Raw genomic sequence first — 13,288 nt, 5'->3', positions numbered from 1 at the left:
GACTCTTGTTTTCATTCCCTTTTAAGGCATTTCAGTTACGAACATAATCTGCATACTTATCATGGTTCAAAAGTACTACAATCCTTAGCTCAAATACAAGATTTACTTTAACAATATATAATCTCTAGGTACTGATATACTTGCAACAGGACCCCTGAGTAAGGTCGATGGTTGCAGACTCTGTGACGCGAACCACGACCCTTACATGTAAGGAACACAGACACACAGCCGCCTTCTTCCAAAAATGCCATGTTACCTTTAAAAACAGCACGTAAACCTGACTTTGTTCAGGTTTGTTATGATATACAGACACAAGCACTTGGTTAAAAGCGACTTTACTAAACGCAGCAGTGTTATAAATGATAAATCACAGCAGCTGGACAACATGAGGGCACGTCTCCGATCATTAACAAAGTATTTTTTAAAAAAAAATTTAAACCCCACAAATCTCATATAAAACGACCTGAAATGGTTTTAACCCCTTAAACACAGCACCGTGCTTATAATTAGGCATCTGCAGCGCTGCACAGACGAAGAAGTTTTCGCTCTCCGTTAGCTTACTCGCTAACGTTAGCCAAGTTTAGATCACATCAGCATCCGAGCTGCTAGCGGCACCGTTTGGCCTCCACAACAGTCAACGAGCCGCTTTCTCTGGCAAAACACCTCACACGCACTTCTTACCTTGTGTAGCCGTGTCCTCCTGTAATGTTTTGGTCGCAGCTTTGGAGAAAAGGTATCCGAAAAGGCAGAGTAAAATCGCGGCGGTCCTGCTCCGGTCCACAGCCCGCATCGTTGCAGATGTGTTTAACAACGCAAACGGCTCGAGGAACAAAGTGGAAATCAAACCCGTGTCTGCTAAAAACTCACTGTTCCCCTACGGCACCGCTTATCCCACAAACCAGGCGACTCTCCATGTTCAGCAGCTTCAGCAGCCACGATTTTCCGCCTGTAAAGCTGCCTTTCTCCTGCCCCGCTGTGCATCCCCCTCTCGGTCGCCTTTTTTCTTTTTTTCTCATCGATGGGTCAGGGTGGAAGACGGCCCCATTCCTCTGAGCCACATGCCCCAGAACGGCACCAACAGGCGGCTTCTCTCACACGCAGCACCACCAACCGTCCACGGACCTCCAGCGCCTCCACCTGCCAGCCAAAGTTTTTACAACTTTTACTTTCTAGGAACAGAAAAAAGCTTACAAGGGGCAACAATGAATTTTTTTTTTTAAATTTTATGGGGGGGGGGGATGGAAAGAAATATAAATTTCTAGCAGTTTAAATTCAATAACTAAATGTAACAGTGACTCTAGAAATACAGTTTCAATATTAAAATATTCGGAAAATAGATTTTCTGTGCACTTTGACCCTAACATCTAGTCTTCACCTTATGCACAGCACTGTGCAAACATTTTCAGTGTTTCATTTCTTTATTTTGCTTCCATGTACCCAGACTTGAGTAATACTCATCCATCTTTGGGCACTTTGTCATAACCAGCCTGTTATAAAAATTAAATTTCGTCTTTTTTTCTTTCTTTTTCATGAAAAAATGCAAACGATTATACGGTATTATAGGCATACAACAAAACAAGAGACAGCCAACATCAACAGAAGAGTGAAATACAAGACACCTGGAAGACTACTTTAAGTAATTTTATGTACAATGTTTTCATTCATGTTTGCATGTTTCAATAAATGCATTTTTCCAGCGAAATATGAAGAAACATAGGGTGACTCAAGACCTTTCTGTAAATATCCAAATTCCACATCCAACAGTGACCCTTCGTATGTTTTTACTGGAAATCTGATATATATTGCTGGTGGACTGAATCATGTCACAGCTATGAATAAAAATATATATTTGCATTAATCATATTTCACTTTGTTTGTGTTGCAGACTCTGTCAGTTTGTCATGACACACTGGGACACTGAATAGTATGGGGCTGAGCTGTTATCAGTGCATTAGCCTTTTGCTCAACAGCCAGTATATTAAGATCTAGAGGTTTCCTCACCATCTAATCACTATTTAGTGCCCAGTTTTTCTGTAGAAAATATAAAACATGTACATAGTTGAATAGATTAAGTACTACTGTATTTGAGCCAAAATAGTCAAAGTCCTCATGCTGCATATTTGCTTTTTGTGCCAATAGCCTCTAGTAACTGACTCAATTTAATATTCTTTTAACATGCAAAGCCCAGTTGAAATACTTGGTGCTACGTCAGGTGGACACAAACACTCTTACAGTGTCCTTCAAAACATTGCCCTGGGACACCCTGATCACAGATTATGTTTAGTTATGGCTTTCTCGGCTTCATGTCCGCGAGCATGCAGGAGAATGTTTTTGTCATTTGGAGTTCAAAGGCAGATCAAACTCTCCACCAGGTGGTGATAAGCTGACAGCTCTGCTCCTCTTTACTCAGGTGTACAAAGTATTTAGCTGCAGGTCTGATGACATGGCAACAGATTGGTCATATCACCTGTTCAACAAATGGGAACTCTGAGTTTCCTGGTCCAGAACAGTGATTGGAGTAAATTCAATCAACTTGTGAGTATGTTCATTCTGAGTTAAGAGAGTAAGTCACCATCGTAACATCTTTACATATAAAAACAGGAAGAAAAACAGAGCAATTTGATCAGTTTGTGCCACTTTGGCATCATCACATCAAAGAAAGAATAAAGTTTGAAATTAAATCTATACATTTTGTCAGTGTTCGTTTTGCCAGTAAGAACTTTGATCAGATAAAGCTGTATCCTAACTTTACATTTGATTTTATAGCTAATTATTCATCATCATCATCATCGTTTATTTATATAGCACTTTAAAAACACACAAGGCCGACCAAAGTGCTGAACAATAGAAACATAATAGATACCATAAGAATAATAAATACGATAAAATAACAAACATAGTGAAAACAATAAAATATAAGTAAGTGCAAGTCAGTCAACCACTGAGTCAAAAGCCAGTGATTAAAAATGCGTTTTCAATCTGGATTTAAAAACCATCACTGATGTCGATTGCCTAATGTGAAGAGGAAGATTATTCCAAAGCTTAGGTAATTATTCAGCCGAAACTTGACAGGACAAACTGTAGGAAACAAAAAGTAAAGATCAAATGTGGAGAAACGGTTGGGACACCTGGTTAGATCAGTTACCCAGATCGCAACAGACTCCAGACAGACACACCCTCGGTAATTCTGATAAAGCAGTTGAACCAGTCTGAAACGAAAATAATTTTTTGAAATCTTAGTATAGTAGAGGAAGTCTAGTATAAGGAAATTAAACAGAGGATAAATGTAGCTGTTGTTTTCCCGAGAAACTTGTAGTTGCCTTTGCTTTCTTGCCACGTTTATGTAATAAGAATCCCCCCCCCCCCCCCCCCTTTCTGTCTAGCTATCTTTATATAAAGTTGCATTGGTATGTCAGCATAAATGGAGTCACATTTTGTCATGTAATTTCAAATGCAAATTTTCAAAGACTTCAACAAATATGAGCGAACAAACAAACTGTTTCTTTGCAGTTTGTCACAGTTGCTGTATTTCCCAAGGAGTCAAAAATGCCAATGTGTCGTGTTCAGAGATGGAGAAACATGTAGGAAGAGGAGGATGAAAGAAGAAGGTGAGAGATTATTTTAAAAAAAGCCCAGGTTCACAAGTGAAATTTGATTAAGTAGGTTAATCAAAACTTTTTTTAGATTTTTTAAAATTAGATGTTGGATCCATACATGATGTGTTGACTATGTTTAACGTGAAATGTCTTGCAAAACAAATTAAAGTATGCTAACTTTTTGTTATTCAAAGGATTGATCACATCTAGGGTCTTATTTACACTCACTAAATTCTACCTATTATATTGGTTTTATAGTGTGTAGTGGCAGGAAATCAGCCATAGGGTTCTGCTGATATCTTCTTGAATTCAGTTGGTTAAATCCACAAAGAACAGCTCACAGAACAAATTTAATTGGAATTTTCTCCAGTTACTCCTTTGTTTTACTCCACCCCAGGACCTGGTCTGGTCATATGACTCACTGTGAAGTTCCCTGTTGGCAGCAGTGGTAAAGTTAAAACCAATACTGAACCACTCAGTCTGCTGTCACTGATGTCACATCACACAACAGATATGAAGCACGCTCCTCTCTTAATCCTCATACTCAACAACTTCTGTGTCTTCTCACAGAGTAAGTAAGTTTTAAGCTAACAATCTATTGCAACTTGTTTGTTCTGGAGCATGCAGTTCATGTGTTGAGACATGTTAAGCACCCATAGTCATTTTTTGTTTCTGTTACTCAAGAATGCAAATGCCTGAAAAGACATTATTAGACATAAACTGTACATATTAGCAGTCATATGACTTGACATCTATACTTTTAAGTTGTAACCACAGTTTTTTTTTTTCAGTTCCCCATGAAATGACCTACGTAGTGGGCTGTTTCGTCCAAGGCCTGACAGAGGTTCAGTTTGAGTTTGATGGCGAAGAGTTTTTATATGCCGATTTCCCAAAAAAAGAGATTGTCTACACCGTTCCCAATTTTATTTTTCCCGATCCGAGTCATGTTTTGGTGGGTTTGAGTATCCTTGAAGATGCTTTGGACAACAGGAAATGGTGTTTACTAATTACAAAAATTGCTGAAATGGAAGAGAAGTATGTGCCAGAAGAAAAAGGTAAATCAACCTCTGCATCAATCTCTGTACAGACATGATTGAGAAAATGCTGAAGAAAGTTTTACTTGTGTTTTTACCTCTTCTAGACCCTCCAGAGATCATCCTCTTCTCTTCTGACAAAGTTGAGCTGGGAGTAGAAAACAGCCTGATCTGCTTTGTGAATCACTTCTACCCACCTTCCATCAATGTTACTTGGACCAAAAATGGCCATCCGGTGTCCACGGGGGTGTCACTCAGTCGATATTTCCCTAATAAAGATCAAACCTTCCACCAGTTTTCCACTCTGACATTCACACCAAGTGAAGGAGACTTTTACAGCTGCACTGTGGAGCACTCGGCACTGGAGACACCCAAAACAAGAATCTGGGGTAAATATTTGACCTTATGAAGTCACTAAAAACAGAAATTTCATTGTGTCTGTAATGACTTATATTGTCTTTAACTTTCTCTACAGAAGCTGAGGTCATGAACAGTGATCAAAGTCTTGGACCAGCTATTTTCTGTGGAGTGGGATTGAGTCTGGGCTTACTGGGAGTCACAGTCGGAGTATTTTTCTTTGTAAAGGGACACCAACGACAGTAACTTCTGTGAGGTTAAATATAGTCAGCATATGATAAACAAATACTATATTATTTCTGCACAGTACCATTTAAAGCCAATAAAGTTAACACACACAAAACAAATCCAGTAACTCAAGATGTGATAGAGACTAAATGTGAGTTTGTACAATGTATACAGTGTTTAATAAACTTCGATGTACATCATGTAAATCAGTTGTATTTTTGATTTTGTCTTCTTTGATATATTAACCACATAACTTGTAGAGATTGTGGTTCTTATAAAACTATAACTGTTATTTTTGTTTATACTTTGCATATACATATATTTAATTACATTTTTTATACAAAAACATGATAAAGTGATTCAAAGCTTTTTGTATTCTGTGTGTTTCTTTTTGTGTTTTACATAAATACTATATTCTACCAATACAAAACTTGCTTTACTAGTAATGTGTAATGTTCTGTTTTGTTTGTGTAATGACTGTATAGTCATGATCCACAAAAAATTCTGAGCACTCAATTTGACTGAAGTGGCACCATGAAAAAAATGCTGGTTCAAAATCTTTACTTCCCTGATTTTTAACCAAATGTTTGTTTTTTTTTACTTCTTTTTTTTTTTTTTTCATTGGTAATCTGAGATTTTTTGCAAAATAACTGGGGAGGTACCCAGTAACAACAAGAGCACTGAAATCAAAACAATACATTTCAGGAACTCAACTTCCTGATTTTTACAACTCAGTGCCAACTTTAACCACTGCTGTCTAGGTGTGATGATTCAGTCACTCTACTCTTATTTACCAGACAGCATGTCTCATACTCACAGTTTTCTTCCTTTCTTTGTGCTTTTGCTCGTCTTTTCCACAGAAGGTAAGTTAGACTTTTTATTTATACTGCTGATCAAAGTGATACAACAGACTCAAATAGCTACTTAGCAGCTATCTGTTTAGCTGTAGCATGTGATGTGTGATGATAGGATATACATTTAACTAGCCATATTAACTACTGTTTGTTGGAAAACATTTTTCAGGCGCTCTCTTTGGATATTATGTGGCTCATTGCCAGTTTACTTCCCCTGACGGCCACGATGCCATGTACGTGGAGCAGTTTTACTTTAATAAGGTGCTAGAATGCCAATACAACAGCAGTGTGGGGAAAGTAGTCGGTTACACAAAGAACGGAATAGAATTTGCAGATAAGCTCAACGGTGACCAGGGCTTTATGAAACATGAGGTATGGAAATCAAACCTTTGCAAAAGAAATGTCCCACTGATTGAGCTCCAGAATTCAGGTAATTTTCACAAAACATCACAGCAAATTTTCTCAAAACTGTCTCTCTTTCTTACTTTCTACAAAGAAAGTCAAGTTTTGTTTTAATGACTTGTATGTTTCCTCTAGTCGAGCCCTACATTTGGCTGAGGTCTGTGGATGCAGCAGACAGCAGACATCCAAGCATGCTCGTCTGCAGCGCGTACAACTTTTACCCAAAACAAATCAAACTAACGTGGCTCAGAGACGGAAAGCAGACAACAACTGATGTGACTTCCACTGAGGAGCTGCCAAATGGAAACTGGCTCTACCAGATCCATTCCTACTTGGAGTATACACCCACACCTGAGGAAAAAAATCTCATGCATGGTGGAGCATGCAAGCCTCATGAAGCCCCTGATATATGACTGGGGTAAGAGAGTATTTAATGCCACCTGTATCTGAGCTTTAGATTAGACAATTACACAACATTTCATACTATTTTGGACATGTTTAGCTAAAGCCAGTTAACTTAATAATAAGTAGTTACATTTAATCCAAATCATTAAAGTACATTTTTCTGCCTGTATTTCTGTATTTTGTAACTGATTATCATTCAAATGCGACTTTGCTTTCTTTGTGGATATATCCACATTTCCCAGCATGCATTCCTTTGAAATTTTATGAGAGAACTCCAACACAGAATTCACAGAGTAAAAGGCCCATGCTGCCACACATTAAAAACCACCAAGAGAAAAGTGATCAGAAAAGTGAAAGATATGTAGATGTAATCTGCTGCTGCTAATAAATGTGTTTTCAGAACCATCGCCTGACTCAGGGAGAGATAAGATTGCTGTTGGTGCAGCAGGGCTGCTGCTGGGTTTGGTGTTTTCATTTGCTGGGCTCATTTACTACAAGAAGAAATCCAGTGGTGAGAGATTCTTTCTAATAAACATAAAAGAATGTTTTTGTCATGACAGCATCTACTGATAAGATTTATTGATAAAAATGTTGAACCTTTCTGCAGGGCGGGTCATGGTGTCAACAACCGAGGTAGATGTTTATATTTAACAGTTATTTTTCCATCACTTTGAAACAGATGTGGAAACATCTACCAGACTATAATAAATCTCTTTTTCTTTTTTCTGCAGGTTTTATACCCCGATGACACACTTTGAGTCGGAGCAGCCTTTTGGATTTCACTGAGATTTTGGTTCTGATTATGTAAAACGTTGTGGTCGACTTCCTTGTCCTTAAACTGCCGTCTGAGCTTTTCACAGACGCACAGAGACTCACATCATCCACATTTTCTCCTCACACTGTAAACTTGATCCAAACTCTGAATCACATCAGCTGAGCTTCCACCAGCAAACAGCTGTGTACTGTTTCCTGTCTGCTTCATTTTGGAAAGAAGAATTTAAAAAGTGAATGTAATATGATGTTTTGTTTTGGGTTTTTTTTTTTACCTTACTCTACCGCCCTCAAGTGGCCAAAAAATCAGTTAATGCAGGTAAACCTTCAGCACATGTCGAAAATGGCAGCTGTAAAGCACTGCGGGGTGAAAACAGGAAATGGGCAGTAAGGGCATAATATTTGGACATTGCAGAGAAAATAGTAATTATTCAAATTCATGTTTATCTAGTCTGTGTAACAAACATGTGTCATCCTGTCTTTCTATCCCAGCTACCCTGGTGTGGATGGTAAATCAATTTCACTACAGATATCAACTACAATCAACTACTGATAATAAATATAACACTTGTGTTTGCTTAAACATTCCATCCATGTGTGGTTGAGGACATACATCCACAGGCCATTTCTTTAGGTACATCCATTTAACTGCTTGGTAACAGAAATATTTAATTAGCTAATCACATGGCAGCATCTTAATGTACTTAGGCATGTAAACATGGTCAAATCCAAAGGGAGGCAGGTGATTTAACCAACTTGAACATGACATGGTTGTTGGTGCCAGACTGGAGTGTTTCCAGAACTACTGATTCTTCCACAGAGAATTGTATGAAAAAGAGAAAATATCCCATCAGTGGTAGTTCTTTGGGTTTAAATGTCTTACTGATTTCAGCGGTTAGCAGAACAGTTTTGGGTTCATAGGAAGGCCACAGTAATTAAAATAACCACTCGTTACAACCGAGGTTTGCAAAAAAAAGTAAAGAAAAAAGAAAAAGCACTGCAGCAGCAGAAGCCCACACTGAGTACCACACCTGTCAGCTAAGAACGAGAACAGTTGTTACAGACTCAAAAGTGGACAATAGAAGATTTGAAAACTGCAGCCTGGTCTGATGAGTTGATTTCTGCTGCAAAATTCAGATGGTAGAGTCAGACCGTGGTGTAAAAAACATGAAAGCCTGGATCCACCCTACCTTGTATCAACAGTTCAGCCTGCTGGTGGTGTAACAATGCTTGTGATGTTTTCTTAACATTATGACCATGGTGTACCATCTTCTGCTGGCTGCTTCCACCAGGATAATACAACATTGTCACAAAGCTGAGATCATCTCAAACTGGTTTCTTGAACACTAAATTTAGTTCGCTGTCCTCAAATGGCCTCCAAGTAAATAGATGTCAATCCAACAGAGCACCTGTAGGATGTAGTGGATCAGGAAATTCACATCATGGTTGTTTAGCCAACACTAAATTTTATACAAAAACGATGATAAAGTGATTCAAAGCTTTCTGTGTGTTTCTCTTTGTGTTTTACATAAGTACTGTAATCTACCAATACAAAATTTGCTTTACTAGCAATGTGTATTGTTTTGTTTTATAAATTACACTTAGAAAAGATATAAATCCTGAGTTCTCCATTTGACTGAAGTGGCACCATTACTTCCGGATTTTTAACCAAATGTATTTTTTACTTCTTTTTCCCCATCGGTAATCTTTATGCAAAATAACTGAGGAGGGAATATGAGACCCACTGACATTATGAGCACTGAAATCAAAACAATACATTTCAGGAACTCAACTTCCTGATTTTTACAACTCAGTGCCAACTTTAACCACTGCTGTCTAGGTGTGATGATTCAGTCACTCTACTCTTATTTACCAGACAGCATGTCTCATACTCACAGTTTTCTTCCTTTCTTTGTGCTTTTGCTCGTCTTTTCCACAGAAGGTAAGTTAGACTTTTTATTTATACTGCTGATCAAAGTGATACAACAGACTCAAATAGCTACTTAGCAGCTATCTGTTTAGCTGTAGCATGTGATGTGTGATGATAGGATATACATTTAACTAGCCATATTAACTACTGTTTGTTGGAAAACATTTTTCAGGCGCTCTCTTTGGATATTATGTGGCTCATTGCCAGTTTACTTCCCCTGACGGCCACGATGCCATGTACGTGGAGCAGTTTTACTTTAATAAGGTGCTAGAAGGCCAATACAACAGCAGTGTGGGGAAAGTAGTCGGTTACACAAAGAACGGAATAAAAGTTGCAGATAAGCTCAACGGTGACCAGGGCTTTATGAAACATGAGGTATGGAAATCAAACCTTTGCAAAAGAAATGTCCCACTGATTTATGATGAGCTCCAGAATTCAGGTAATTTTCACAAAACATCACAGCAATTATCTCAAAACTGTCTCTCTTTCTTTCTGTCTACAAACAAAGTCAAGTTTTGTTTTAATGACTTGTATGTTTCCTCTAGTCGAGCCCTACGTTTGGCTGAGGTCTGTGGATGCAGCAGACAGCAGACATCCAAGCATGCTCGTCTGCAGCGCGTACAACTTTTACCCAAAACAAATCAAACTAACGTGGCTCAGAGACGGAAAGCAGACAACAACTGATGTGACTTCCACTGAGGAGCTGCCAAATGGAAACTGGCTCTACCAGATCCATTCCTACTTGGAGTATACACCCACACCTGAGGAAAAAATCTCATGCATGGTGCAGCATGCAAGCCTCATGAAGCCCCTGATATATGACTGGGGTAAGAGAGTATTTAATGCCACCTGTATCTGAGCTTTAGATTTGAAAATTACACAGTATTTCATTAGTTACTTCATTTTACAGGTTTGCACATCTAAATCAACTCAGTGAGAGCTTAAACATAAAATATAGTTAGCTGATACTAAATACAACTGAACCAAATGCAAATTTTATGCTTTTTGTTTGCGTAAAACAAGAAACTTGTCAGCTTAAGACAAGAGATGTTATAAAAGGTGTTTCATGCTATTTTGGACATGTTATCTTAAAGCAAATTTACTTAATAATAAGTAAATTCCACTTACATTTACTCCAAATGATTTAAATACATTTTTCTACCGGTATTTTCAGTCAAGTCAAATTGATAATCATTCAAATGTGACTTTGCGTTATTCTTGGATCTATACAATCAACATTTTTCAGCATGTATTCAATTTGACATTTTATGAGAAAACATCAACGAGGAATTCACAGAGTAGAAGGCTGATTTTGCCACACATTAAAAACGGCCGAGAGGATTTAGCGACATAGCAGTGATGTGGTTAACACTGTCACCTCACAGCAAGCAGGTTCCTGGTTTGAAACTCCTGGTTGGCCAGGCCTTTCTGTATGCAGTTTCTCCCTGTGCGTGTGTGGGCTTCCTCTAGTTACTCCAGCTTCCTCTTCAAGTCCAAAGACAAGCATGTTACTCTAGGTCAGCTGGTACTTCTAAACTGGCCATCCACATGAGGAAGATTAATAACATACTGCATGAATGTACAACACATTGTAGTCTAATGCACTTTAGAGTTATTAATAAAGTAAAAGTATTGTCATCTGATTGACTCATGATTCATATATTTGATATATATCAGTCTAAACTATGTAGATGTAATCTGCTGCTGCTGATAAATGTGTTTTCAGAACCATCGCCTGACTCAGGGAGAGATAAGATTGCTGTTGGTGCAGCAGGGCTGCTGCTGGGTTTGGTGTTTTCAGTTGCTGGGCTCATTTACTACAAGAAGAAATCCAGTGGTGAGAGATTCTTTCTAATGAACATAAAACAATACTTGTGATAAGATTTAATGATAAAAACGTTGAACCTTTCTGCAGGGCGGGTCATGGTGTCAACAACCGAGGTAGATGTTTATATTTAAGTTATTTTTCCATCACTTTGAAACAGATGTGGAAACATCTACCAGACTATAATAAATCTCTTTTTCTTTTTTCTGCAGGTTTTATACCCCGATGACACACTTTGAGTCGGAGCAGCCTTTTGGATTTCACTGAGATTTTGGTTCTGATTATGTAAAACGTTGTGGTCGACTTGCTTGTCCTTAAACTGCCGTCTGAGCTTTTCACAGACGCACAGAGACTCACATCATCCACATTTTCTCCTCACACTGTAAACTTGATCCAAACTCTGAATCACATCAGCTGAGCTTCCACCAGCAAACAGCTGTGTACTGTTTCCTGTCTGCTTCATTTTGGAAAGAAGAATTTAAAAAGTGAATGTAATATGATGTTTTGTTTTGGGTTTTTTTTTTTTAGCTTACTCTACCGCCCTCAAGTGGCCAAAAAATCAGTTAATGCAGGTAAACCTTCAGCACATGTCGAAAATGGCAGCTGTAAAGCACTGCGGGGTGAAAACAGGAAATGGGCAGTAAGGGCATAATATTTGGACATTGCAGAGAAAATAGTAATTATTCAAATTCATGTTTATCTAGTCTGTGTAACAAACATGTGTCATCCTGTCTTTCTATCCCAGCTACCCTGGTGTGGATGGTAAATCAATTTCACTACAGATATCAACTACAATCAACTACTGATAATAAATATAACACTTGTGTTTGCTTAAACATTCCATCCATGTGTGGTTGAGGACATACATCCACAGGCCATTTCTTTAGGTACATCCATTTAACTGCTTGGTAACAGAAATATTTAATTAGCTAATCACATGGCAGCATCTTAATGTACTTAGGCATGTAAACATGGTCAAATCCAAAGGGAGGCAGGTGATTTAACCAACTTGAACATGACATGGTTGTTGGTGCCAGACTGGAGTGTTTCCAGAACTACTGATTCTTCCACAGAGAATTGTATGAAAAAGAGAAAATATCCCATCAGTGGTAGTTCTTTGGGTTTAAATGTCTTACTGATTTCAGCGGTTAGCAGAACAGTTTTGGGTTCATAGGAAGGCCACAGTAATTAAAATAACCACTCGTTACAACCGAGGTTTGCAAAAAAAAGTAAAGAAAAAAGAAAAAGCACTGCAGCAGCAGAAGCCCACACTGAGTACCACACCTGTCAGCTAAGAACGAGAACAGTTGTTACAGACTCAAAAGTGGACAATAGAAGATTTGAAAACTGCAGCCTGGTCTGATGAGTTGATTTCTGCTGCAAAATTCAGATGGTAGAGTCAGACCGTGGTGTAAAAAACATGAAAGCCTGGATCCACCCTACCTTGTATCAACAGTTCAGCCTGCTGGTGGTGTAACAATGCTTGTGATGTTTTCTTAACATTATGACCATGGTGTACCATCTTCTGCTGGCTGCTTCCACCAGGATAATACAACATTGTCACAAAGCTGAGATCATCTCAAACTGGTTTCTTGAACACTAAATTTAGTTCGCTGTCCTCAAATGGCCTCCAAGTAAATAGATGTCAATCCAACAGAGCACCTGTAGGATGTAGTGGATCAGGAAATTCACATCATGGTTGTTTAGCCAACACTAAATTTTATACAAAAACGATGATAAAGTGATTCAAAGCTTTCTGTGTGTTTCTCTTTGTGTTTTACATAAGTACTGTAATCTACCAATACAAAATTTGCTTTACTAGCAATGTGTATTGTTTTGTTTTATAAATTACACTTAGAAAAGATATAAATCCTGAGTTCTCCATT

The 13,288-nt window shown here is 38.2% G+C and overlaps 3 protein-coding genes and 1 pseudogene across 5 annotated transcripts in view; 3 read left to right on the top strand and 1 right to left on the bottom strand.

Annotated features, from left to right (window-relative positions):
• fam171a1 (family with sequence similarity 171 member A1) overlaps positions 1-13,288 on the bottom strand; it is a 66,156-nt gene that overhangs the window by 25,605 nt on the left and 27,263 nt on the right. For both annotated transcript variants that reach the window (XM_085473793.1, XM_085473794.1), the window contains exon 2: positions 682-1,137. In XM_085473793.1, coding sequence (XP_085329919.1) covers positions 682-790 — 109 coding nt within the window. In that variant the 5' untranslated portion in view covers positions 791-1,137. The remainder of the gene's footprint in view (positions 1-681; positions 1,138-13,288) is intronic.
• LOC146698603 (H-2 class II histocompatibility antigen, A-U alpha chain-like) lies at positions 4,083-5,419 on the top strand. Its single transcript, XM_085473792.1, has 4 exons — positions 4,083-4,167; positions 4,388-4,651; positions 4,738-5,019; positions 5,106-5,419. The coding sequence occupies exons 1-4, from the start codon at positions 4,089-4,091 to the stop codon at positions 5,231-5,233; spliced, it is 753 nt and encodes a 250-aa protein (XP_085329918.1). The 5' UTR covers positions 4,083-4,088; the 3' UTR covers positions 5,234-5,419.
• On the top strand, positions 5,914-8,219 carry LOC146698602 (rano class II histocompatibility antigen, A beta chain-like; annotated as a pseudogene). Its single transcript, XR_014923039.1, has 6 exons — positions 5,914-6,078; positions 6,239-6,499; positions 6,607-6,889; positions 7,277-7,387; positions 7,484-7,509; positions 7,608-8,219. The product of XR_014923039.1 is annotated as a rano class II histocompatibility antigen, A beta chain-like (transcript).
• Positions 9,284-13,220, top strand: LOC146698601 (rano class II histocompatibility antigen, A beta chain-like). The gene is made up of 6 exons (XM_085473797.1): positions 9,284-9,589; positions 9,750-10,016; positions 10,123-10,404; positions 11,304-11,414; positions 11,493-11,518; positions 11,615-13,220. Exons 1-6 carry the CDS (start codon positions 9,493-9,495, stop codon positions 11,639-11,641), a joined length of 810 nt encoding a protein of 269 aa, XP_085329923.1. The 5' UTR covers positions 9,284-9,492; the 3' UTR covers positions 11,642-13,220.

This window comes from Copadichromis virginalis, linkage group LG11 (genome assembly GCF_057382275.1).
Source record: "Copadichromis virginalis isolate Kocher_CV1m ecotype Utaka linkage group LG11, C_Virginalis_male_GT1.1, whole genome shotgun sequence".
Lineage (NCBI taxonomy): Eukaryota > Metazoa > Chordata > Actinopteri > Cichliformes > Cichlidae > Copadichromis > Copadichromis virginalis.
The sequence above is the reverse complement of the archived record's forward strand: the minus strand, read 5'-3'. Positions and strand labels throughout refer to the sequence as shown.